General features: G+C 51.1%; 1 protein-coding gene across 50 annotated transcripts; it reads left to right on the top strand.

The window, feature by feature from the left end:
- The first annotated feature begins 3,679 nt into the window (after nucleotides 1–3,679).
- Nucleotides 3,680–26,331, top strand: CLIC6 (chloride intracellular channel 6). 50 transcript variants are annotated; one of them, XM_032101209.1, is made up of 9 exons: nucleotides 3,680–5,215; nucleotides 5,264–5,305; nucleotides 5,660–5,707; nucleotides 5,840–6,562; nucleotides 21,168–21,277; nucleotides 21,497–21,622; nucleotides 22,989–23,095; nucleotides 24,206–24,387; nucleotides 26,016–26,331. In XM_032101209.1, the coding sequence occupies exons 1-9, from the start codon at nucleotides 3,722–3,724 to the stop codon at nucleotides 26,175–26,177; spliced, it is 2,994 nt and encodes a 997-aa protein (XP_031957100.1). In that variant the 5' UTR covers nucleotides 3,680–3,721; the 3' UTR covers nucleotides 26,178–26,331. The 50 variants fall into 50 exon arrangements, with proteins under 50 accessions (XP_031957100.1, XP_031957075.1, XP_031957059.1 ...); XM_032101210.1 differs by lacking the exon at nucleotides 5,264–5,305 and adding an exon at nucleotides 5,798–5,839 and having other exon boundaries at nucleotides 3,681–5,215; nucleotides 5,486–5,707; nucleotides 6,032–6,562; XM_032101214.1 differs by lacking the exons at nucleotides 5,264–5,305; nucleotides 5,660–5,707 and adding exons at nucleotides 5,486–5,659; nucleotides 5,798–5,839 and having other exon boundaries at nucleotides 3,681–5,215; nucleotides 6,032–6,562.
- Nucleotides 26,332–26,828: the final 497 nt, after the last annotated feature.

The following is a 26,828-nucleotide window of genomic DNA, read 5'->3' on the forward strand; positions in this document are numbered from 1 at the left end:
AGAGTGCCCTCTGGATTCCTGCTTTCCTCTCTTGCTGGCACCGGGACCTGCTGGAGCAGCAACACCGTCCCAGTGCCCTCATGTCTTGGGGTGACCTTATGATGTGTATCCCATATCGCTGCCTATGCCCAGAAATTAATTCTTGTGCCTTTCTATGCCTCTAAACTGAGCCTGACAGGGGGAAGGAAAACAAAACCTGAGCAAAAAACTTTCTCAAAGCAGTTTTTGCTTGTTCAAGGACACAAAAAGATAGCAGGGTTTTTTTCCCAGCTGCGGCAGGGGAGCGAGGAAGCACCCGGCTGGCTGCTTTCCAGTCAGCTTTTGGCCAGTTTTTTCCAATTTCTTGTTCTCCGGAGAGAGACTGAGAGTTGAACTTTTCCTTCTCTGGAATTTCAGATTTTCTCCCATTTTCTACTGGACTGCCTGATTGCTGTAACATCAGAGCACATCGGGAGGACTTTCCACTGGGCACAGAGGGCCTGGCCCCGGCCCAAGCCCAGCTCCGAGGAGACCAAAGGGAGGACTCGAACACTTTCCCAGCTTTTTCCTCTACAGCGAAAGATTTTACCATCTAACATTATTTTCCTTCCCGTGTGTTTGTTAAATAAATAGTTTTATCTTCTTCACTTTCCTTCGAGGAAAATTTATTTTTTTTTCCTGAACCTGGTGGGGGGAGGGGTGGTTGTGCCTTCTCTCAGAGGATATATTTCTAAATTTGGCCAAACCGGAACACCTCACCTGTGTCAGTTCCAGCAAAATGACAAAAAGCTCAGTTCCTGGCCTCGAGGGGAAGCACAGCAGGGTCTGTAACAAACCCCTCAACCACTGCAGTGGTGACTGTACCGAGCGCTCCACCCAAAATTGGTGTCCCACAAACGTCATTAACAACGTGGCTCTGGGAGCTGTTGGTCCTTTTCAGCTCTGTCTTTGTACGGCTCCCGTGAATATTTAAAGAGCTAATCTTTTGTTAGGCTTAAACCCTGCGCCGGTGTTCACGAGCAGGCACCGGTTAGCACTGAAAGGGGTTTTTGTTGGCTTTTGTTAACGATCAGGCGCTGGTTATCGCTGAAAGGGGTTTTTCTGTTGGCCTTGAAATCCTCACCTTGTGAAAACTGAAAGCAGAGAACAGGTAAATAAAGGAAAATGGGATAGTGGTGCTAATGAAAAATCTCTGCAGGGAATAGGGGACAGGCAGACACCTCTCTTGTGGTTCCATCTGATGGGCAGGACGCAAATCCCGGCTCAAACTGGAAACCTGAGCGAAACCTGACACGTACCCAAAGGAGGTGTTTAAGAACCCAAAACATTTAAGGACCCAAAGGAGGTGTTTAAGCTCCAGGGAGCCTGAGGAGACTGTGCCACAGGGAGCTCCAGAGGGACCCTCCTATCCCAGCCCATCCAGAGCAAAGCTGAGCTCATAGAGCCTCAAGGGCTTCTCAAGGCTGCAGCCAAATGCAGGATTCATGGAATCATGGAATAGCCGAGTTGGAAGGGACCCATAAGGATCACAGTCTAGCTCCTGGCCCTGCACAGACACCCCAACAATCACCCCCGGGAGCGTTGTCCACATCCATATAAACATCACCACCTGGCTTCAGTTCTTTTGTCCTTCACCTACACCCAATTCCACAAAATTCCCACCACTCCCATGAATGCTGCTTTGCTGTTCATTCCCACTGTAAAATCCTGAGTGAGCCTTGTCCTTCCAGCAGTGTCCTGTCCATGGAGACATCAGGCAGAGCTTTGGGATGGGCTCATAGCTGAGAGCTTTGTAAGAGGGGACACAGGGAGGACGTGGAGCTGCTGGAGAGAGGCCAGAGGAGGCACCAGGATGAGCAGAGGGATGGAGCAGCTCTGCTGGGAGGAAAGGCTGTGAGAGCTGGCATTGTTCAGCCTGGAGAGGAGAAGCTTTGGGCTGAGCTCAGTGTGGCCTTGCAGGGCCTGAAGGAGCTGCAGGAAAGCTGGAGAGAGACAATTCCCAAGGGCTGGAGGGCCAGGAGCCAGGGAATGGCTTCCCAGTGCCAGAGGGCAGGGCTGGATGGGAGATTGGGCAGGAATTGTTCCTTGGGACGGTGGGCAGGCCCTGGCACAGGGTGCCCAGAGCAGCTGGGGCTGCCCCTGCATCCCTGGCAGTGCCCAAGGCCAGGCTGGACATTGGGGCTTGGAGCAGCCTGGCACAGTGGGAGGTGTCCCTGCCCGTGGAACAAGATGATTTTTAATGTCCTTTCCAACCCAAACCCTTCTGGAATTCTCTGATCTGTCCAACCTTCAGGCCAAAGGTTAAGAACCCTTCAGCCAACATGAGGATGAACAAACCAATACTATCTCTGCAGAGATGGCCGAGTTGTGTCATTCTACTGATATCAAACCCCATAAGAGATAAGGAAATCACTGCCTCAGGATGGTTCCACCTGCAAGGCCTCCATTGTCAGGTGCTGAGCCCCTGCTCCTAAATCCTCACAAGCCTCTGTTCCTAAATCTTCCAGGAACGTTTCTTCTGAGCACAGCTGCCTCCATTCTTTTGTCTCACTTGCAATGCAGCTCTGGGCGAGCATCAAGCAGCTGCAGGACTGTTCATTTATTTGGCTGTTTATTTTTTATCGGGGCAGGGTGTTTGACCTGCTGGAATGATTTATTCTGTAGAATTTCCCCGCTCTGGTTGGCTGCATCTTCCCCCTTCACACCCATTCCAAATCGCTGTGTTCTGTCCCTGCTCTGTCCCCTCTCAAATATAAAAAGTGGGTTTATATACACAAATATGAAACTGTTCAACTGTTGGGGTTTTTTAATTAGGATACCTCACTCCTGACAGCCAACTCTGCCTCCACTGTTCTGTCTGCACCTAGAAAATTAGGATTATTTTCCTTACCCGAAGGAAAAGTTATTACTTCTTCCACAGCAGCTGCCGGCTCTGCACAGAACGCGGAGTTTCTCACCCCATTTAAATGGAAACTCGCAGAGGATCCTCGCACATGAAGGAAAACCACTTAAAAGCAAGCAAATCTAGGTGTTTATTCCTTTACACAGAGTGTTTTGTTGTTCCCTTTTACAACTTCTGCGAGCTGATAAGGACACATTTCCCTTTCTAACAACGACTGGAGCAGCCCGAATAGGCTTCATCCGTATTTTTAACAAACCGGGGGAGACCACCGGGGCTGGGCCAGTTCCGGTGCATCAGCAGCCGTGTGGGTGTTCAGAGCGTGTCTTCCTATACCTGATGTGGAAAATGGCACCTGAGGCCAGCAAAGCCCCAGCCGCCCCTGCCCGCGGGTGTGTGCCAGGCTGGGGCTGGGGACAGCAGTGCCAAGGACACCCCGCCGGGGGCAAAGCAGGGCAGGAACGGGGTTTGGGGTGCGAGCGGAGCGCCGGGCAGGTGCGAGAGCCGCTGCAGGGGACGCAAACACACCCAAAGGGGATTTTGGGGCACTCTGCCAAGGCTCCGGTCCCTGCGGGGCGGGGGTGGCCGGGGGCAGCGCTCGGTGCCGCTGTCGCGCTCCCGAGCGTGGCTGGGCAGGGTCCGGGCGGGCAGGAGCGGCGGGCCGGGGCAGGGGCCGGGGCAGGGGCTCTGCCGGAGCGGGGGCGGAGCGCGGCCCCGGCCCCGCCGCCCCGGGCCCCGCGCAGGCACCGCCCCCGTTCCCCCCCGGCAGTGCCCGCGCTGCTCCGCGGCCGCTGCGCTGCTCCGGCTCGTCCCGCGCGTCCCGGCGCTCCCGGGCAGCCCGGCATGGCGGAGAGCCCGGGCCGGCCCCCGGAGCGCAGCGATGTGCCGCGGGAGGGGGCCGAGGACGAGGCGGCGGCGGGGGCTCCGCCCGGGCTGTGCCCCGAGGGGGCGGCCGAGCCCCTGGACGGGCCCGCGGAGGGGCCGCGCCTGAGCGCGGAGGCGGCGGAACCCCCCCGGGACAGCGGCTCCCTCGACGGCGCGGCGGAGAGCCCGGGGACACCGAGCGCGGAGCAGCGGGACCCCGGCGGGGACAGCCCGGGGCACGAGGGGCAGCCGGGCGGGGAGCCGGGGGCCGCGGGGGTGATGGACGGGCCCGAGGGCTCCGCGCCGGCCAGGGCAGAGCCCGAGGGAGAGGCGGTGGCACCGGCGGGGACGGAGCCTGAAGGGGCAGCCCCGGCGGCGATGGAGCCCGAGGACGTGGCTGTGAGCCCAGCGGCGATGGGGCCCGAGGACGCGGCCGCGGTCCCGACGGCGACAGAGCACGAAGAGGCAGCCCCGACAGCGACAGAGCCCGAGGACGGCGCCGTGACCCCGGTGGGGACGGAGCCCGAGGGCGCAGTGGTTGCTCCGACGGGGACGGAGTCGGAAAAAACAGCCCCGGCGCGGACAGAGCCCGAAGGTGCGATGGTGGCCCCGGCGGGGACGGAGCCCCAGGTGAGAGAGGCGGTGAGGGAGGAAGCCCCGACGGAGAGAGAGCCCCAGGAGGCGGCGACGACAGTCCCGGCAGAACCAGAGCCCGAGAAGGCTGCGGCGACAGCCCCGGCGGGGACAGAGCGCGGAGAAGCAGAGGCAGAAGCAGAGCCCGGAGAGGCAGAGGCGCCATCGAGGACAGAGGCCGGAGAGGCGCTGAGACAGGCGGTCCCAGAGGGAAGAGAGCCCGAGGAGGCTGCAGTGACAGCCCCAGTGGGGACATTCCCAGAGGATCAAGTGCGGGAGGAAGCCCCAGCGGGGACAGTCCCCGAGGAGGCTGTGCAGGAGGCACCCCCGGCCGATGTGCGAGTGCTAGAGGATGAGGTGCAGGAGGCAGCCCCGGCTGGGACAGTCCCTGAGGAAGGGGCGGCCCCGGTGGGGACAGACCCCGAGGATGCGGTGCAGGAGGCAGCCCCGGCTGGTGTGACAGTCCCTGAGGATGCGGTGCAGGAGGCAGCTTCAGCAGGGACAGTCCCTGAGGATGCGGTGCAGGAGGCAGCTCCGGCAGGGACAATCCCTGAGGATGCGGTGCGGGAGACAGAGGCAGCTTCAGCAGGGACAGTCCCTGAGGATGCGGTGCGGGAGGCAGCTCCATCAGGGACAGTCCCTGAGGATGCGGTGCAGGAGGCAGCTCCGGCAGGGACAGTCCCTGAGGATGTGGTGCGGGAGGCAGCTCCATCAGGGACAGTCCCTGAGGATGCGGTGCGGGAGACAGAGGCAGCTCCGACAGGGACAATCCCTGAGGATGCGGTGCAGGAGGCAGCTCCGGCAGGGACAGTCCCTGAGGATGCGGTGCAGGAGACAGAGGCAGCTCCATCAGGGACAGTCCCTGAGGATGCGGTGCAGGAGGCAGAGGCAGCTCCGACAGGGACAATCCCTGAGGATGCGGTGCAGGAGGCAGCTCCGGCAGGGACAGTCCCTGAGGATGCGGTGCAGGAGACAGAGGCAGCTCCATCAGGGACAGTCCCTGAGGATGCGGTGCAGGAGGCAGCTCCGGCAGGGACAATCCCTGAGGATGCGGTGCGGGAGACAGAGGCAGCTCCATCAGGGACAGTCCCTGAGGATGCAGTGCAGGAGGCAGCTCCGGCAGGGACAATCCCTGAGGATGCGGTGCGGGAGGCAGCTCCATCAGGGACAGTCCCTGAGGATGCGGTGCGGGAGGCAGCTCCATCAGGGACAGTCCCTGAGGATGCGGTGCGGGAGACAGAGGCAGCTTCAGCAGGGACAGTCCCTGAGGATGCGGTGCAGGAGGCAGAGGCAGCTCCGACAGGGACAGTCCCTGAGGATGCGGTGCAGGAGGCAGCTCCGGCAGGGACAATCCCTGAGGATGCGGTGCGGGAGACAGAGGCAGCTCCATCAGGGACAATCCCTGAGGATGCGGTGCGGGAGGCAGCTCCATCAGGGACAATCCCTGAGGATGCGGTGCAGGAGGCAGAGGCAGCTCCGACAGGGACAATCCCTGAGGATGCGGTGCAGGAGACAGAGGCAGCTCCGACAGGGACAATCCCTGAGGATGCGGTGCAGGAGACAGAGGCAGCTCCGGCAGGGACAGTCCCTGAGGATGCGGTGCAGGAGGCAGCTTCAGCAGGGACAGTCCCTGAGGATGCGGTGCAGGAGACAGAGGCAGCTCCGTCAGGGACAGTCCCTGAGGATGCGGTGCAGGAGACAGAGGCAGCTCCGACAGGGACAGTCCCTGAGGATGCGGTGCAGGAGGCAGAGGCAGCTCCGACAGGGACAGTCCCTGAGGATGCGGTGCAGGAGGCAGCCCCGGCAGGGACAGTCCCTGAGGATGCGGTGCAGGAGGCAGCCCCGGCAGGGACAGTCCCTGCGGAGGGGTGCGCGGAGGCTGCCGAGAGCCGCGGGGCAGCGGAGGTGGCCTTGCCCGCTGGCGGTCCCCGGTCCCCGGGCGGCCCCGGTGGCGAGGCCGCGGCGGAGGCGGAGCGGGGACCCGCAGCCCCGGCGGGGACAGGAGCCCCGGGGACAGCGGCCAGCGGGACCCCGGGCCCCGAGAGCGGGTGGGGCGCGGCGGATCGGAGCCTGAACGGGGAGCGGGGCCGGGCGCAGAGCGAGGAGCACCGGACAAGCTCGCCGGCAGCCCTGGAGGAGGAGGAGGAGGATGAGAAGCAGGAACACGACATCTCCCTCTTCGTCAAGGTAAGGGTGAGGGGCTGCCGGGGAATCTCCGTAGGGAATCTCCTCTTCCAGGAGTCCTGTGGTGAGGGGCATTTAAATGTGGCAGGCGAAGGGCCAGCCTGGCTAAGGTGATTTGGTTATTAATGTCCAGGATAAACTTGCCTCGGGCTCCTCATTCCTTCAGGAATTGCTGGCATAAGGAGATCTCCGTGGATTTTCAGATCTCCAAAATGCAGGGAGAGGGGTTCTCATCACGGGGGCTGAGAGGGAAGAACCTGGGAAATGTCATTTCAAATGCGGTGCTGGGATTTGCTAACAGGAATTATGGGCGACGTTCAGAGAATTGCCCCAAACTTTGGCAAGGCTGAATTCAGAGTCAGTAAAGAGCATCCCTCGTAATTGTCCAGTTTGTGTTTGTTTGGGCAGGGAAGATTTGGGTTAGAGGGAAATGGGGGGAAAAAAAATCAAACAGAGAAAACTTAAACTAATTTCTGATATTTTACTGAGTTGAGCTTTAGACTTTTCTATCCTGTGCCTGGAATCCCACCAAAATCCCTGGGATTTGGCATGGAAACAGCAGCCATCCACGGAGTCTTTGTCAGATGGGAATTTTCTGTGTGTACAAAGCATCTGGAGGTGATTTCTTCTCTCTTCTCTGACCCCTCTGGACTAAAACGTGGAGCAGGGTGGGATAAACATAAAGCTAAGGAAATAAAACTGGGGGAGCAGAAGGCATTTGGGACCTTCTCCTCTACAAACCATCCCATGCTGTACCTCCTGAGCTGGCTGAGGCTGCTTCTGCCAGCCAGAATTCACCTTAAAATTAAAATTCAAACTTAGTGCCAAATTAAAACTTCATGGAAGGAAAACATGGCCAAAATTAGAGAGCAGCCTACAGAATAAGAGCATTTGTGGTGACTCCGTGGTCCCCAAATATTAGGATTAAACATGGGCTTTGAAAATATTTGTGAATTAATGAAGGCAGAAGGAGAAGGGAGGAGCATTTTTGTGATGGGCTTAATATTGGGAATTTAAGGATGCCTAGAAAATAATCCAGCTGCTTTTCTAATTAATTCTGTATTACAAAGCTTAAGGATTTTACCTCACCTGGAGCTGGATTTTTGAAGCTGGGATTGGATTAGTTTTTAGTTAGAGGTTGGCACGAGTTTCTCCAGGAAAAGGGAAAAAAATAAAAAGCCAACTGGAGAGCTCAGCATCTCCCCAGGCACCAAAACGTGCAGGTGAATGAGGAGCAGTGGAAGTGCCAGGACAGTCCCTGCTCTGCTGCTCTCACTGAATCTCCCCCTGCTCCAGGCAGCAGGAAAAGGGGGTAAAGACAGGGAGACTGGGAATTCTCTGGGATGGCTCAAAGCAAAAACAGGGAGACTGGGAATTCTCTGGGATGGCTCGAAGCAGGTTTGAAGAGCACATCCCCAGTCTGTGCTTTAATAGCTGTTCGTGTGTTTTGGTCGAAAAAGAGGGAGTGGATTCCAAGGTGGGGCAGTGTGAGCTCTGGAACTGGGGATTATTAGTGCCACATCCAGCCAGGGATTCCTTATAAATACATCATCCACCAGCTCCCTGGCCTCCTTCCAGCTCCCATTTCAAACTTTACCCTCCTTAGCACCCCTGGGGAGTGATGGGGATGTTTGAAATCCTGGGATTATTGCCTGTCCTGTTCCCAATTTCTGTGCTGTCCCTATTTCTGTGTGCCCCAACCCCTGCTGGGGTTTGGGTTATTCCTGAAGGGTCAGGGTGAGGTTTGTCTGCCTGAGTGATGTCTGTGCCTCCATCACACAGCTGGGACGGGAGGGCCACGCCATGGTTTGATAGCACAGTACAAATACAGAGAAATGTAAAAATAAATCCCCAAATGGGAGAAAATGCACAAGAAAACAACACAGGAATAGTGCTGGAATAATCCTGGCAGCTCCCCTGCTGGGGAATGTTATCCTAGGCCAGGCCAACATTGGAATTCTTGGTGCTCTGTCAGTGGTAATGTTCTAAGAAGCATCACCCTCAGGAAGAAACCCCCTGGAAGAACAAGACCACCTCAGAATTCCCTTGAGGCTTTCACTGGGTGCTCCCTGATTCCCAGTTGCCCATGGAGCAACATAATTTATTTTCTTTAGATAACAATACCCATTATTCCAGGTGTTCCCAAGGCAAAGGCTCCCAAAGGTCATCCAGATACCCTTTCCATTTGGGAATTCAGCTCTGTGTCCCTGGCACCTTGTGCTCTCTGGTTCTTCGAAGGCTTTTTTCCCCCTCTGTAGCAAAAGCCCTTTATTGACCAAAACATTTCTGTAAATGTCAATTTTTTTTACCACTTGAATATACTGGAACTCTCACTAAAATTCACTCCACTAATTTTAAGCAATAGAACATTTATTGAAGACTTAAGAGCTTATTTCTAAATTGGAATTGTTATCTAATTATTTATAGTTAGAAAACTCAACAGAATCACAGCTGCAGATTTCAGAATTCCAAGGATTCCTGAGGATTTCTCTGTAACACAAACACTTGGCCAAACAACCCAGTTGGAGCACAAGGCCTTGCTCATTTCCCAAAACATTTCTCCCCATTTTTCAGGGTTAAATGGATTTTAGTCAAAGCTGACCACAAGCACAAGATAATAGATTTTATCCAAGGAAAAGCAGTGGGATTTTTTCAGTTTGGTGACACTCTTGGTCTCTAAATAATTTATTTCCATTCAGAGAATGATTTCATTCCCACAGAGACCAAGGTGTTTTGGTTTGGCCAAATTTAGAAATATATACTCTGAGAGAAGGCACAACCACCGCTCCCCCACCAGGTTCAGGAAAAAAAAATAAATTTTCCTTGAAGGAAAGTGAAGAAGATAAAACTATTTATTTAACAAACACACGGGAAAGGAAAATAATGTTAAATGGTAAAATCTTTCACTGTGGAGGAAAAACCTGGGAAAGTGTTCGAGTCCTCCCTTTGGTCTCCTCGGAGCTGGGGCTTGGGCCGGGGCCAGGCCCTCTGTGCCCGGTGGAAAGTCCTCCCGATGTGCTCTGATGTTACAGCAATCAAGCAGTCCAGTAGAAAATGGGAGAAAATCTGGAATTCCAGAGAAGGAAAAGTTCAACTCTCAGTCTCTCTCCGGAGAACAAGAAATTGGAAAAAACTGGCCAAAAGCTGACTGGAAAGCAGCCAGCCGGGTGCTTCCTCGCTCCCCTGCCGCAGCTGGGAAAAAAACCCTGCTATCTTTTTGTGACCTTGAACAAGCAAAAACTGCTTTGAGAAAGTTTTGCTCAGTTTTTTTCTTTCCCCCTCTCAGGCTCAGTTCAGAGGCATAGAAAGACGCAAAAATTAATTTCTGGGCATAGGCAGCGATATGGGGTACACATCATAACGTCACCCCAAGACACAAGGTTACTTGTTTGAAGCAGAATTTCCCTGCACCACTCCTGAGATACCCTTGAATGACTTTGCACAGAGCTGTGCAGAGTTACAGAAAGGGCTAAAAAAGGGGAAAGGAAAAGCTTTGCTGGCAGTACAGAAATGGGAACACCAAGGGCACCCCTGCCTCCAGAGTCAGTTCACCTGAAATGGGAATGGGTGTTTCCTACAAAAAACAATGTTCCTTTCTCTGATGTGATGAATCTGGGCCTTAAACAGAACTTCGATTATAAAGTAGCAACTGAATTTTGAGTGCTGTGGGTGAGAAATCCGTGGGCAGCAGGAGCTCAGCTCACTGGAACCCCTGGATGCCCCTTCAGTGGAGCCTGTGCTGCACCTGGTGCTTGGTGTAAACATCAGAATTGTCATCACTGAGGCGGCGTTGGTGCTGAAAATCTTAATTTTCCCTTCTCAGGGTGTAAATGAGTGAGGTGAGTGTGGGTTATACAGCCAGTAACTGATGGCTGTATCCAGATCCAGCTGGGCAGCTGCTTATGGGCCTTTTGTAGTGCAGATTCACCACAGGAGCTCAGTATTTAGATGATCTCGGGCAGTGACATTGAAGATTTCTGTGTGCAGAGTTACAGCAGCTCCACACACTGGGTTCTGCTCCTTTCTCCTCACTCCCTGTTTTTATCCTTCCTGAGCTCCATTCCATGGCCCTTCTGCAGGACCTTGTCTCAGGTGCCACATCCCTGCCACTAAAATCCTGTTGTTTTTTATAAGTTGCTTCCCTCCACCATTCTTTTGGATATTTTCATTTGCATTGTCAGTGAGACCTTTCTGCTTTTGTAACTGAGGAATTATGAAAGCTCTGGGCTGGGGACAAGGTGGGCATCGGGCACAGCTGGGCCTGGCTGGGCTGGGAGGGCTTTTCCAGCCTCAGGGGTTCTGGGATTCTGTAGAAGTTATCCTACAGAAGAAGGAAAACTTAATCCCGGAGAAAGCCCCTGCCCTGGAGAAGCACAGGAGCAGCCCCGAGGCTGGACGTGCCAACACCGGGCTCCAGCCACAGCTGCTCGGCACTGAGCCCTGCGGGGCTGCCCAGGAAGAGCAGAACAGCCCCAGTGCTCCGCTGCTGCTCCATTGCTGGGTGATTTGGGTTCCTTGGCTGCACAAAAAGCCCCAAAGCAGCAGAGCTCTGTTTGTCCAAAGCTGGAAGTTGGCTCCCTTCCCCGTGGGTATTTGCCCTCTCACAGATCCCTTTTTTTCAGCTGGAAGATGGCAATTTCAGGTTCCCTAATGCAGCTTAAGAGGAACTGGCATTACAAATTCCTTTCATAACTCTCCAGGTTGTTGTGTGTGCTGGGGGCACTGGCAGCAGCTTTTCTGGGGGTTGGAATGAGATGGGCTTTAAGGTCGCTTCCAACCCAAACCAATCAGTGATTCTGACTAAATCATACAAAAATAACTTAAATGCAACTTCCTATTCCTGATCATTGATTTCTGTCTGTTGGTTTGTGTCAATCTGGAAAAGGACTTTGTTCTGTCAGTTGTCTAAATCACAGAATCACAGAATGACCAGGGCTGGCAGAGCCCTCCAGGATCACCCAGTGCCACCCCAGCAGCACCAGCAGCACCCCAAAGCCTGTCCCCAAGGGCCACATCCAGACTCCTCCTGAGCACTCCCAGAGACAGTGACTCCAGCACTCCCTGGGCACCTCATCCCAAGGCCTCACCACTCTGGCAGGGAAAAATTGTTTCCAATCTCCACCCTGAGCCTCATTCCACCCCTGCCACGGGCAGGGACACCTCCCACTACCCCAGGTTGTTACAAGCCCTGTCCAACCTGGCCTCGGACACTTCCAGGGATAAGGGGACCACAACCTCTTAGGGTAAATACTTCATGGAATCATCTTTTTCCATGCTTTGGAAGTGCTAAATCTCCATGTGCCTCCAGGGCTGTACAGGCCGGAGGCCTCTCTTCATTCCCAGGACCAATCTCTGTGGTTTGAAGGTTTGTTTTAGGCAAAAAAAAAAAAAAAAAAAAAAAGAAAAGAAAAGAAATAGAAAGAAACATCTTCAAAGCTTCCTGGCCCTTTTCCTGTTTTTATTTCCTCCCAGCTGACTGCTCCAGTAAAGCCCCACACCATGTGTTTTGCTTTAAGCACAAGCTTAAAGTCACGTGCTATGTAAGCCCTTCATTAAACAGGGAACCCTTTCCTGATCCAGTCCCAGGGCACAGCTTGGTTTTCGTGCTGGCTGGAACCAGCAGAGTCTCCTGATGAGATCAGCCAGCTGCCCAAATTCCAGCCATGGGGCCTTTGCTCCTGAGTTCTGTCTTCATAAAACCTCCTCCTACCTGTGATCAGCACAGAGCAGGGCCAAGGATGGGAGTTCTCCTTGGCTGCTCTCTGCCCACAGTCCCTGGCTGTCTGAAATTAAACTTCAGTCCCTAAATCCTGCTGGAGAGCCTCAGCCTTCCTCAGGAACTTCTCTGGAAGTGTTCTGGATGTGGGACATGGTTGAGGAGTGGTGATGTTGGGACTGGATGAGCTTGAAGAGCTCATTTTGGGATGAGGTGATTATCCTGCATCTCTGCCAGGGAATTTTCATGCTGTTGTTGAATTTGAGGTTGAATTGATGTTTTCTGTGGAGGAATAACAAACCAGTCTAGAGAACTCATGGCATTCACAAATAGAAAACATTAGAGTGTGGGGAGTGATTTTCTGGAAAGGGTTTTGATCAATTCGTTGGAAACTATAACTCTACAAAACTTGAATTATTAAAAAATCAGGGGAAACTTAGGAAAGGGCCTTCTTTAAATAACAGTTGGTAATGGAAGGTGTCCCTGCCCATGGCACAGGTTGGAATGAGAGGATCTTCAAGGTCCTTCCAACCCAAACCATTCTCTGATTCCATCAGTGCTATTTTTATGGAAACACCACCTGCCCATGTGAGGCCTTTCTTCCAGTCCTGTGTGGACCATGCAAACCCATATTTATGACTCTTTGTTAGTTGAAATTCTGTGAAGCAGAAGTCATAATGGAAGTTCTCAATATGCCCAGGATTTTTCAGGATGTTTATTCCTGGTGATGCCACTTGGAATTGCAGCTTTACAGTTTCTAACCAGAGAGAGACCCCTCCTCTTCAGACGTGGGAAAGGGAATCAGGCAGCAAAAGGAACAATTAGAGTTTATGGAAGGGGAAGCGAAGTGTGGAGACTTCCTCCTGTGCCATCACTGAGTGTATTCCCTTTGTTTTCCCTGGAAAGGTCCTGCAGCTTCTTTTTTCCCCCAGGGGTTTTGGGGCACTGAACAGGGAATGGTCCCGGCCCCGAGGCTCCCAGAGCTCCAGGAGCGTTTGGACAGCGCTGCCAGGGATGCCCAGGCTGGGATTGCTGGGGGGTCTGGGCAGGGCCAGGGGTGGGATTGGGTGATCCCTGTGGGTCCCTTCCAGCTCAGGATATTCCCTGACTCTTTAAAAAGGAATTGCTGTCCCCCAGACTCTGCCCAAGGGAACGCCCTGTGAAGGTGACCCAAGATCTCCTTGCTGAGATGATAAAATGTCCCCCTGTGATAAGGCCCTGTGTGCATTTCCATTTGCAATGTCTGGTTATTTCCTGATAAAAACTCAGCTCAAGTGACTCCATTCCAGTTGCTGCCAATGACATCACCTTCTCAGCACTGAAGGGTTTTAATTCCTTCCTAAAAATACTGAGTTTCTCTAAGAAAACAGCTTGGACAGCCTGACACTGCTGTGGGAGGCAGAGGGACAAAGGTGGAATTCCCCTTTTTGTTTCATTTCTCTCCATATGCTGAAATTTGAGCACATGTAAGAATACTCCAGATATTCAGAACTGGAGTTGTCAGAGAACAAAGTCAAACAGCAGGGCTGGAGTAGTGAAAGTGAACCTGAGTTATTCAAATGGGGCAGTTACAAACAAGTTAAACATTGACTCTGATTTCAGAAAAATTCCCATTTGTGTCTTGGTCAATCATTGACATTTCCCTGGTGGCTGTTTTGGAAAGGATTTTTAAAAGCTCTTAGAGAACAGGAGCGCTTCTTAAATACAAAAAATGAAGTCTTTTCATAATGTGGCAGATGAAACTCAAAACAGGGTCCAGAGATCCCCTAAAGACTTCAACATTTTGGAGCCCGTGCTGCCTGTGGAAACAAAACCACCACCAACCCCTCAGCAAAACCATCAGGTTCCTCTGTCAGGAGCTTCAAGGGGATTCCCCAGGATCTGGGATCACAGGGACAGTCCTGAGGTAAATACCAGCCTTAGATCCCACTGCTTCCTGCAGTGTATCATTAATTAAAACCCCTATTTTAATTAGCAGTGCTGTGTTTCTCCTCATTTCCCGAGGAAGTGAGGTGCTGGGAAGAGCAGGATGGAGAATAGCCTGGAATTGGAATTTACACTGGGAAGGGAAGGTCCTTCTATTCAATTTTTAACTGTTCTGTGAGGTCCTCTCTCCATTGCAGCTGACAGAGTTTATTTTATTCTTTCCACGTGGACCAAAAGATCACAAATTATTGGAGGTGAAAAAATCCCCCCACTCTTTTAATCTTTCACTTTTACCTCTTGATTTAAATTGGGATTTTGGCACAGTATTTTCTACCTGAAGCTGCATTAAAAAGCTTCTTTATTTGAGTATTTCTTATTGATTTACTTCTTTGTTTACAGCACAAATCACAGGTATTTCATACATATAATTTTTATATATAGAACTATATAGATAGTTTTTATCCATATAGAAGTACATAGATAGTTTTTGTATATAGTTTTTATACAGTTCTGTATTTAGCTTGAAGCAGCCCAGCTGTGTTGCAGGGTCAGTACAAATGCAGTGTAAAACAGGATGTATCACAGAAATACCAGTTAATCCATTTTTCCCAGCCCTGTAACACGTTCAGGAATATAAAACCCTTTTGTTGAAGTAATTCCCTGTAAGAATTTCCGAAGGATGTGAGGTTTTTTTGTCTCTAGGGTGAGCTGGCACCTTGCCACGTTATTAAACAGGGATTAGGAATAGCAGGGAGGGATTTAACCATAATTCCTGTAACAGGATAAATGGTTAATAGCATTTGGGCTGCTGCTTGTGACCTGGGAATGTTCCCTGGAACACAAACGGGCCCTGCAGAATTCCCAGCACTGGGAAGTTTGGGAATAGCTGGTGTGAGATCCAAACCACTGACCTGGAACTGGGCGGTGTCTCCCGGCTCCAATTTCACCTGGGTTTGGTTAAAGGGCTCTGGGTTTTCTTCCACTCCTGGCAAGGTTTTGAAAATAATCTTGAAAATCAAAATTAAAGACTGGGTAAGGATTAAGAGGAGTGATCAGAGCAGGTCCAAGCTGGCCTTGGGCACTTCCAGGGATCCAGGGGCAGCCACAGGGCCTCCCCAACCTCACAGGCAGGAATTTCTTCCTAAAAGAAGGTGGTAATTCATTATCATCATCGACTGAAAAAGTAAACAAATGGTGATGACTCCAGTCACTGCTGTTCTGAGTGAGACACAAACCAAGGATAACTCATGCAAAATGGCAATCACTTGTGTAGGAGAAAGATACTCCTAAACTGGGCAAGATTATTGTAAACTCTGCTGAAGCGCAGCTGAAGATTTTCACTCTCTCAGTCCACAATTTAATTTCCCTATTTCTTTTTCTGTTTAATTTTCCCTGCACTGCCCCGTGCTCTGCTTAGTCCTGTAGCTACTGCTGTGGCTTTATTTGCAGGTCTGGTGTAGGGAGATATATTTGAGGAAATAAACCTGCAATTTGCATTTTTCCTTTGTAATCTCATCATATTTTATGGATTTTCTTTTTAAACACCTGTAGAGAGCCACAGGTGTGCCTGGAAATTCCTGTGACACCATGAGGGGCCTGGCCCAAGGCAACAGCAGAGTTGTAAAATCACAGAATTTGTTTATTCTCCTCTTTTGTAAAGGGCTTTCACACATAAATTTAATCTTTAATGTAAATAAGGTGAATATGAGCACAGCCCCTAGAAATGCAATACAAGACATCTCACCTTTTAATTTCCACCTGCACTCTCTTGGTTTCTGTTCACTTTACAGAATTATCATTGAATAGTTCATTTATTTATAACCTTTGTCAGATCTGGCAGAGTGTAGAAATGCTGGGCAGGTTTTAATATCAAAATCAAATTTAAATGGGTATTTCATCTAAGTAGCAGGACTGAGTTTTGGCCTTTTGTTTCTCATTATTTATAAAGCAACTGGACAAAAGTAAAAAGGTTAGTGCCTCAAAGTTGCTTCTTAATGAAGGAGAATTCCTCCTTCTGCATCAAAAGCATTTAATGATTTACAGAGTGATTAAGTTAATTTCTGCTGTAATTCCTCACCCCGCAGCCCATGGGCAGTAAATGAAGCAGCGAGAGAAGAAAAGAGGCTTTCTCTGCTCTGAGGTGGCTCTTGGCACACAGGGGAGAGAGACCTGGATCCAGAGGGAAAATCCTTCCCCATGAGGGTGGGGAGGGGCTGGGATGGAATTCCCAGAGCAGCTGGGGCTGCCCCTGGATCCCTGGCAGTGCCCAAGGCCAGGCTGGACATTGGGGCTTGGAGCAGCCTGGGACAGTGGGAGGTGTCCCTGCCATGGCAGGGCTGGCACTGGATGGGCTTTCAGGTGCCTCCAATCGTTCCATGATTCCATAATTCTATGAAATTACAGCGTCAGCCTCATTTTCCTCTCTGTTGTCTATAGAGAATTAGAATTTTCAGATGGGTGTCACTCCTTCGAGCTGTGAGCACTGCTCAGTGCATAAAAACAGGGCTGAGGGAGATACCCCATAAATATCCAACACATTTTTAATCCTGAACATGGCCTGAGGACCAGCAGCATTCAAAGAACAATTTCCAGTGGAGAGCTTTATTAAACATACGAGTCATGAAACCTAAAATAAGATAACAGCAGTAAATTGATTCCAACACTGCATGAAAGCAAACTTAGACAAATTCCAGAAAGCAAACAGAATGGGAAAAGCCTTCATAATGGAATTGGTGGCTGTGAGGAGATACTCAGTGGCCAGGCTGGGAGGATAAACCTGCACAAGACTTACAATGGGACGGAGCAAGAGTTTCCTCATTTCTGCAAGTGGGAGCTCAGCCCAAGCCCACACTCAGGGTCAGGGCAGCCCTGCACTGGCTCAGCTGATGCCCTGCTCCAGGTAAACTCAGCCTTGAGCCAATACTCCTAATCCCTGATCACCAACACCAGCTCAGAGGTGTCCTGTGCTGGCTAAAGCTGTGCAGGTGTAAAGTTAATTCCTTTTACCACCTTCACCTGCTCTCATTTCCTTTCATTCCCTCCCCCTTGGCATCTCCTTTAGGCCCAGCTTTGGCCAAAAGCCTTAAATCTACACAGGGTTTTATAAAAACCCTTCCAAAAATCCCCTGCCATTCCCACATCCCTGCTAATGGTTTGTATAAATATTTTCAGTTGGCTTTTTAAGTGGGGAGCAGACTTTTCATTCTGTATTTGTTCAGTACTGAATTCATAGTGCCTGGATGCTGCTCTGAAGGTTTGTTTCCCTGTGTCCATGAGGAGAAAGGAAAACTTGGCCAGAAGGCAGGGCTGGATGGGATATTGGGAAGGAATTGTTCCCTGGGAACAAAGGGGAGGCCCTGGGTCCTTGGAAGTGCCCAAGGCCAGCTTAGATGGGGCTTGGAGCAGCCTGGGACAGTGGGAGGTGTTTATTTTTCTCGTAGGAGAAAAAAATGAAGGGAAAGTCCTTTTTTTATTTATTTTTTTCCCCCTGGAGGAGTGCCCAGCTGCTGTTTTCACACCTCTCTTGTTGAACTTCACTTTGGGGATGTGACACACAGCAAGAGTCAACCCCAGAAGTACCAAAAATACAATTTCTCTGCAGAAATCACCAGAAATCACATTTTAAAGATGATTTTTCTTTTTCTTCTATTTGGCTGAAAAAAATAAACAGCGGCTGAAACATCTGCTTTTAGTGTTGGATGTTGGTGGGTAGGCAGAGTTCTGGGGCTGTTTAAAAGCAGTGGAATACTAAGTGGCAAAATCGGTACTTTCCCCGTGAAAACGTATTTTTAATTGCAGCTGCTGTAGCTTCAAATTTAGCCTGGAATTACAATTTCAGCATCTCAAATGCTCTCCAGAGCAACATTTCAAGGCCAGTAGGTGGCATCAAAAGGATTCTGTAAAATGCAGTGTTTGGGTGTTCGTGCTCCAGCCTGAGGCCACGGAATGACAGCAGAGAGAGAATTCCAGGTGATCCCTTCCTGACGAAAAGCTTTGGATTGGATGTGATCTGAGCCTGTGCTGCGTCTGAGCATCACATAAAATGTTAATAAGTTCGTTAGAGTTGCATCCAGTGAACCAAAATTAATTGTAATTTTAATTTTTATGGCGTTTTTTAACAGCACTAATATTGCCCGACAGAAGTAATTTTGGATTTTCAAAAGGTTTTATGTAGCCACGATATCATTTTAATATATTTACTATACGTATTTTAATATTGCTGAAACAGAAGTAAATTCGGTGGGGTTTTCAGTGTTTGAGTCGTGTAGAAATCTGCAGAAACACTGCACAGTCATCAAGGGTGTAAAAAACACTGTGTCCTTCAGGAGCAGATGGGGTATTTTGTTCATGGAATCCCAGAGTGAATTGGGTTGGAAGGGACCTTAAGGATCATCCCATTCCACCCCCTGCCATGGCCAGGGACACCTTCCATTACTCCAGGGTGCTCCAACCTGGCCTTGGACACTTCCAGGGATGGGGGGGGAGCATTGAGCAACCTTTAAAATTGAAGAAAAATTATAATTAAACCTTAAATTTAATATTTTTTTAGTTAAAAGAGGGTATCTGTCACAGCACACTGCCAGAACACAGTTACATCTAGAAAATAGACATTTAGGGTCTAGAAAACACCAGGAGCAGCTGAGGGAGCTGGGAAAGGGGCTCAGCCTGGAGCAGAAGAGGCTCAGGGGGGACCTTGTGGCTCTGCACAAGTCCCTGACAGGAGGGGGCAGGGACAGGGGGAGAGGAAATGGCCTCAAATGGCACCAGGGGAGGCTCAGGTTGGAGATTGGAAACAATTTTTCCCTGCCAGAGTGGTGAGGCCTTGGGATGAGCTGCCCAGGGAGTGCTGGAGTCGCTGTCTCTGGGAGTGCTCAGGAGGAGTCTGGATGTGGCCCTTGGGGACAGGCTTTGGGGTGCTGCTGGTGCTGCTGGGGTGGCACTGGGTGATCCTGAAGGGCTCTTGCCACCTCAGTAACTCTGGGATTCTGTGATCCGTCTGATCCCCTGTGCTGTATCAGCAAAATCCCCTCAGGTTCTCCCCAGCAGAGCTCACATCCTGTGGGTGCTCAGTCAAAGGCCTCTCCCTATCCCCACCCTCTGTCTCTGAGCTCGTCCTGGGTAGAGCTGGTGCCTTGGGAAATGCGGTGTCGAAGGCACTCCCAGATCACCACAACAGGGATCCTGCTGATCCACAGCTGCTCCAGAAGGGACAAACATCTCCCTGCATCCTCAGGAAGACACTTGGTCACCTCAGCTCTGCCATGGCTGGCTCAGCTGCCCGAAGTGCCTCAGTTCCCCTGATTTTTTTTTACTCTCCAGAGGACCCACAGCGTACCCAGCACAGCCTGTGAGGCCCTGGCACAGGTTGCTCAGAGAGGTTGTGGATTCCCCATCCCTGGAAGTGTCCCAGGCCAGCTTGGATGGAGTTTGGAGCACCCTGGGATAGTGGAAGGTGTCCCTGCTATGGTAGGGGTGGCACTGGGTGATCTTTAAGGTCCCTCCCGATCCAAACCAGTCTGGGATTGTGTTGGGTGCACAGCTGGCAGCACAGCTGGGCAAGGGCAGCGGGTTTGTGGCAACACCTCCACTTCCAGAGAGCCAGCTGGGCAGGAGCTGGTGGGATCCAGCTCATCTCCAGACGCACCTGCCTGCTCCTCCAGACAGGGCCCATCCCAAACAGTGTCCCCAGGCTGCTGCTTCTCCCCTGGGTGCAGCCTGGCAGAGGGTGGGGGTGCCCATTCCCAGCACGGAGGAGTCACCATGAGACCCTTCACCTTTCCTTTGGGGTGGGTAACACCTGACGTCAGAGGCAGGATGAGACCAAATGGTGCTGTTGTGCATTTAGCTCCGTTCTGGGCCATGCTGGCAGCGTTTCAGGCTCATTGTTTACAGGATCCACAGCAGTTTTGTGTCTCCTGGCTGCTGGAAGCTGCTCAGCACTGCAGAGCAGTGCTCTGAGTAGGAGGAAAACCACAATGGCAGCTTTTGAGCAGCTCTCAGCTTTGCCACCTACGAAACAAGGCTTTCCCGACAGAAACAAGACTTCTCTAACCCAGCAGTCCAACTGCTGTAGCATTTCTGAGAGTTCTCATCCCCCAACAGTGCTGGAGGCACTCCTGGTTTTCCCAGTGGTTGCTGCAGTACCAGGGGCAGAGACCACAGGGATTTGTCCTGGGAGATTCTTTGGGTTCACAGGGAGAACCAGACAATTTATCCAGTCCTTGCCATGCATTCCTTGAGCTCCTGCCTGCTCCAGGCCAGGCCCTCGTTTCCAGCCATCGAGCTCTTTGTGAAGGTGAGCACTGTCCAGTGTGTGTTCATGGAGGAGTTTTTGCTGTATCTGAGATTTGTTTGATAGCAGTGAGCGAGGGAAAAAGGACAGACAGAACGGGTCTAATTCATGTGTCTTGTTGGGTTACGAGGGCTGCAAACCTTAATGAATTAACTGAATAAATGAGACACTTGGGGTTTTATATGTCTACCCCTGACATTTAACCTAACTTTTAAAGCTGTGCTTTAGGAGAATCATGTGAAGGGCTTAAAAATGAGACCCCTGATCTCTTGCAGTGTCACATGAAGTCTCACTCAGTAGCACCTCTGCAAGACTTTGCCTCATTTTAACAAAGCCTCTTAACAAATTGCAATATAAATTACATGAGAGCAACACTTCTGTGGCCACCGTCTCCAGGGCTCCCACAGCCCTTCAGTTTGATATTCTTAATTAATTGATTGATTGATTCTGCTTGTTCTCTTCAGTGCTTTAGACATCACATCTCTCTTTAGGCTGGTAAATGTTTCTCTGTTCCCTTCCTGTGCTTGTAAGCTGATTTAACTCGTTTTAATCTTGTAGTGACTTGTGCAGATTTATGTTCATGCAGACAAATGAGCTGGAGGCTGTTTCCTTTGGAGGCACTGCTGTGATTTATACACAGATATATTTATAATTTGGAATTTTTCCAATTGTAGGCTGGCAGTGATGGGGAAAGTATTGGAAACTGCCCGTTCTCTCAGCGCCTCTTTATGATCCTGTGGCTCAAAGGTGTCATATTTAATGTCACAACTGTGGATTTGAAAAGGTGAGATTGTGACTTTTAATTCTGAGATCTTAACTTTTTAGCACAACTTTTCCAAAACGGGGATTTTAAAGGGTGACTCTTCTCTGCCAGGCTGGGAGAGCTGGGTTTGTCCATCCTGGAGAAGAAACAGTTCCAAGGAGACCTTAGAGCCCCTTCCAGTGCCTAAAGGGGCTCATAAAAAGGAAGGAGAGGGACTTTCTATGACTTTTTCTTTCCCAGAAAACCTGCGGACCTGCAGAACCTGGCCCCGGGCACCAACCCCCCGTTCATGACTTTTGACGGGGAAGTGAAAACCGACGTCAACAAGATCGAGGAATTCTTGGAGGAAAAGCTGGCGCCGCCCCGGTACCGCATTCCCGCTCCCCTGGGGGAGCTGCACGTGTCGGGGGGTCCCAGGGGGCTGGTCCAGCTCAGGGGTGACTTTGGCTGCTGTGAGACAGAGCTGGAGCCGGGGGTGTCACTGGGGTGTCCCCGGGGTGTCCCCAAGTCACAGCTGTGCTGCTCCCACTGCTGTCCTTCACCCCGAGCTCACTGCTGAGTCATTCCCAGGGCATGGAATCCATCACGTGGAAAGCTGGGGGCTGCTGCAGAAACCTGACCTTGTTCCTCTGCTTGGGATCCTTTGAGGTTTCCCTCTTCACACCGTACAAATAATTGTGCTTCCTGGGTGCAGGGGGTTGGAGGCTCAGGGGGACCTCACTGCTCTCTAAAACCACCTGAAGGATGCTGCAGTGAGGTGGGGTTGGGCTCTTCTGCTGTGTCCCAAGTGAAGGGATGAGAGGAAATGGCCTCAAGTTGTGCCAAGGGAGGTTCCGATTGGAGACTGGAAAAATGTTTGGTCTTTGTGAGTGGTCAGGCATTGGAATGAGCTGCCCAGGGTGGATCACCATCTCTGGAAGTGTTCCAGTCATCTGGATGTGGGCCTTGGGGACATGGTTTGGGGTGGTGCTGGTGGTGCTGGGGGATGGTGGGAATGGATGATGCTGAAGGTGTTTTCCAGCCCTGATGATTCTGGGATTCTGTGGAGCCAAGGGCAGTGAGTGCCTCGTGCACAATGGACGTGCTGGGGCTCTTTCAGAGTGTCCACGTGGGTCCATCAGGCTGCACGTGAGGGTCTGAGTTTTGGATTTGTCCTCCCCCAAACCATGCTGTCCCTCCACTGTCCCAGCATTGTGTCCCCTACCCCACAGATATTTTCTCCCCTGGGATATCCATCCCTCCCTGCGCTCCCTTCTCAAGCAGCCAAACCTGACTTAAACCAGGGAAGCAGCTGCTTCCCTCCACTTTTTTCCACCCTTATCCATCCCTGGCAGCTACAGCTCCTGGAATGGCTGCTGTCACCTTGCTGATGCCCGAGTGGGCTGGGCCAGGAGCCTGAGAGGGGCAGCAGCTCCTGCGAGTGGGGATTTTCCCTCCACTCCTCCTCATGGCAGGAGCCACGTTCCAGGCAGCCTCACCTCTGGAGGAGAAAGCCTGGAAGTAAACCTGGGATGTTTGGGCAGTGCTTGCAGCAATAACAGCCATTTCCCATTGCCCTCAGGAAAAGATGATTTAGGTAGGGTTTAAAGTAGGTGATTTTGAGTTTAGGATGGCTCCCTTTGAGTCCTGTGTGGCTGTATGTGGTCACCCTACAAATAAATGTGTATTAATTAGTGGAGACAAAAATAAAGGCTAATTGGATAGCTTCTTTTTGTTTCTTTGAACTTCTTAGGTATCCCAAACTTGCACCGAAGCACCCCGAGTCGAACTCTGCAGGAAATGATGTCTTTGCAAAATTCTCTGCGTTTATAAAGAACCCAAGAAAAGATGCAAATGAAAGTAGGTACTGCAGTCCTGTCATCAGCCCTGGGAGGGAGAAACCAGACCTGTGCAGCTGTAGGACACTGCTGGAGATGTCCCATTTCCAGCTCAGGGATTTTCCAGAGCATGGAGGCTGTGGAAATCGGCACCTGTTCCCTCTTTTAGTCGAGGATTCCCAGCATCGGTGAAAGCAGATACTGCTGTCACCATGGGAGCACCAATTCCAGCCTCTCCTCATTCCTTTGGCTCTGGGGTCTGTGAGGCTGCACCTTCCCCACAGCTTTGCCAAAAGCACAGCCCTCTGGAAGTGAGAGATTCCCTATGTCCATAAATATTGAGGACTCCAGCCCCTTGGCACATCCCTAAAGCAGGACCCTCATGACCACCATGGACTTGCCCTAGGCTGGAGGAGGGCAGGGTTAGATTAAATATTAGGGAGAAATCCTTTCCTGTGAGGGTGGTGAGGCCCTGGCACAGGTAGGTTGTGGTCTCCCATCCCTGGAAGTGTCCAAGGCCAGGCTGGACAGGGCTTGGGGCACCCTGGGGTAGAATAGAATGCATAGAATATTCTTGGTTGGAAGGGACCCACAAGGATCATCAAGTCCAACTCTTAAGTGACAGTGGAAGGTGTCCCTGCCCATGGCACGGGGTGGCACTGGATGAGCTTTGAGGTCCCTTCCAACTCAAACCATTCCAGGATTCTGTCTCTCCTTCAGCTCTCAGGCCTGTTCCCTGGGCTGGCTTTGTACAGCCCAAAGTGGCATCCCAGGGACTTGCTGTTGTCACTCCAGCTGTGCTGCCCTACCTGTGGGCAAGCACTGGCCCCGTGGCTCCCCAGGCAGGAGTCAGTGTGAAGGCAGAGCCAGGCCACGGTGCCAAACCCCGCCCCACAGAGGGTTTGAGGAGCCATTCCTGGTAACACAGCCCCAGGGTGGTTTTTCCCAGAACTCCCTTTAGCTCCTTAGAGCCCTTATCCCAGCATTAAGGTTTAAGCCTAGGATGAAGGAATTGCAGGAGTTGGCACAGCCAGATGTCTGGGTTGCTGCCAGGAGGCAGGATGCAGGAGTTGCTTGGTGCCACAGGGCCCTTGGTACAGGCTTCAACGATCTTTTTATTCTCTTAACCCAGATTTGGAAAAATCCTTGCTTAAAGCCCTGAAGAAGCTGGACAACTATTTAAATAGCCCCTTGCCTGATGAAATCGATGCTTACAGCACGGAGGAGATCACTGTTTCCAGCCGGAAATTCCTGGATGGAGATGAGCTCACTTTAGCGGATTGCAACCTCCTACCAAAGCTCCACATAATCAAGGTTTGCCTTTGCTTTTTTAGCCTCCTGGAGGGAAGGGAAGCACAGCAGCTTAAATCCTTTTCTAGAAGGCAGAGGGATCCTTTCTCTCTCCTGAGGCCACACCCATGGACACTGAGGCCATTTCCTTTCAGCACAGCCGGGCAGATGCTCACTTTGGTGGTTGTAGGTGTGGAGGAGCTGTGTCGTGTCTGTGCTGTGACTGCAGTGGCTGAGCTGCTCACAGCCACAGGGATGAAATGAGCGCTGGATTCAGGGCTGCAGAGAAGTGTTCTCCTCTGCATGTCACATGCAAAGTGCGCATGACCACAGCCAAGGAAGGTTAGATTGTACTGTCCACCCCAATTTCTGTCTCTCCCATGTTTAATCTCCAATTCTGGCTTTGCTGAGAATCCCCACTGGTACCAGTCAGGGTGACAGGGTGCCCTCCACCCGCTGCCTCCCAGGTAAGGCTCCACACCTCCTCTTGCAGGGCTGTGGAGCATCCACACACACCTGAACAGCTCCAGTGACCTGGGACTGGTGTTGTCATAGCCCAGAAGGCTGGAGAGGGATTTTTCATAAGGGCATGGAGTGACAGGACGAGGGGGAATGGCCTTGAGCTGAAGGAGAGAAGGGTTAAATAGGATATCTGGAAGAAATTCCTCCCTGTGAGGGTGGGCAGGCCCTGGCACAGGGTGCCCAGAGCAGCTGGGGCTGCCCCTGGATCCCTGGCAGTGCCCAAGGCCAGGCTGGACATTGGGGCTTGGAACAGCCTGGGACAGTGGGAGGTGTCCCTGCCCATGGCAGGGGTGGAATAAGATGATCTTTAAGGCCCCTTCTGACCCAAACCATTCTGTGATTCTACTCTGGAAGAGAAATGACCACACTGGAATGTCATTGGTTTTCAAACAAACAAACAAGGTCACTTCAGGAAGTTTCCTGTTAGACTCCTGCTTTGTCAGAGGAAGAGTCGCTTTCCGACACCTCCACAAGTGAAAACTTTGCCCAGACTTCTCCTGGTTGATGCCATTGCAGAGAGCAGCCCGGGATGAGCCTTTTCCCCTGCTCAGGCATGGCAAATCCTGGGAGGCAGCCAGGGCCAGCACGGGGAGAATCCCCTTGGGTCAGGTGAATGTCTGGAGAAGGACAGAGGAGGAATGTCACACTGTCACATCACTCTTGCTGCCTGCAGGCAGGGATTAGGGATCAGCCAAGAGCTGTTTTCCCTGATCACTTGAAATTAAGGATTTAAATACAAAATACAAATTTTTCCTGTTTCAGTGAAAGTTTCCAAGTATGGGCCAATTTATTCCTGTAGGATTATGCTGTTAATTCGGGCTTAAGTTTGCTGGTTTAACCTGTGTCTCTTCCAGTATGTTCTACTGATCCATGTAGCTTTGCATATCTTTAGCTAGATATAGATATACACACACCAAACAAATCTTTTACAGTGAGTTCAGCAGCTTTCTTCATCCCATATCTTCTTCTTAGGTCTTTCCCTCTTCTTCCCCTTTGTTGCCAACAACACCAGACTCACATACTGGAAATGAAAAATGGGCATAAAGAGTAGGCTTGGGATGTTTGGGGGTTTTGCAGATTATATGTGTAATGATATTTTACTTTTTTTTCTTTTTTTCTTTCAATGAAAGGTTGTTGCAAAAAAATACCGAAATTTTCATTTTCCACCTGAAATGACAGGGATTTCGAGATACTTGAAAAATGCATACGCAAGAGATGAATTTACAAACACGTGCCCTGCTGACCAGGAGATTGAATACGCATATTTGGATGTGGCAAAGAGAATGAAGTAACCAGAAGATGCCTCTGTTTATTGCTTCTGTGATGGGCAACAGCCAAGCTGGAAAAGCAAAAACCAGCAGAGATTCTGCAGTGTGATTTTAAGTTCTGCTATTGGCCAATCCTTGTATAATGATTGTATTGCATTATTTACTCCTTCTTAAATGATGCGTGTGTGTTTGTGTGTCTTGCGCACTGGAATGTCGGTTGTCCATTCCAAGGAAAAGGCATCCATCAATAGTAAAGAGTTGTAGGATTTAGGGAAGCAATATAAGTCACACACTTAGAGCAATACCACAGACTAAAGCACTGAATTTTGAGAAGAAAAAGCCCTGCTTGAATACCTTAAACCTGTCATTAGTGCTGCCTCTGGTCTCTGTTTCACATTTATTACCCAACTTCACCTTTGATTGCATGGTTTCTCTTTGCTTCACTGCTCTGACCCAGAAGCCCCTGATTGAGCTGGAGGGAGCCCAACCTGCAGGTGGGACCACATCTGACATTTCCCAAGCCTCTCGTCTGGGCTGGAGCCCTGCAGGGCAGCTCCACCAAGAACAATTCCTCTTCCCATTGCAGGAGTCTCCTTTGTTGAGGGAGAGAAAGAAAGAGAATTCCTGCCTTCCCCTCTCAGGGCTGGATTAGTCCTCGAGCTTCCCTCTTGGTGC

This window comes from Corvus moneduloides, chromosome 2 (assembly GCF_009650955.1).
Source record: "Corvus moneduloides isolate bCorMon1 chromosome 2, bCorMon1.pri, whole genome shotgun sequence".
Taxonomy (NCBI): domain Eukaryota; kingdom Metazoa; phylum Chordata; class Aves; order Passeriformes; family Corvidae; genus Corvus; species Corvus moneduloides.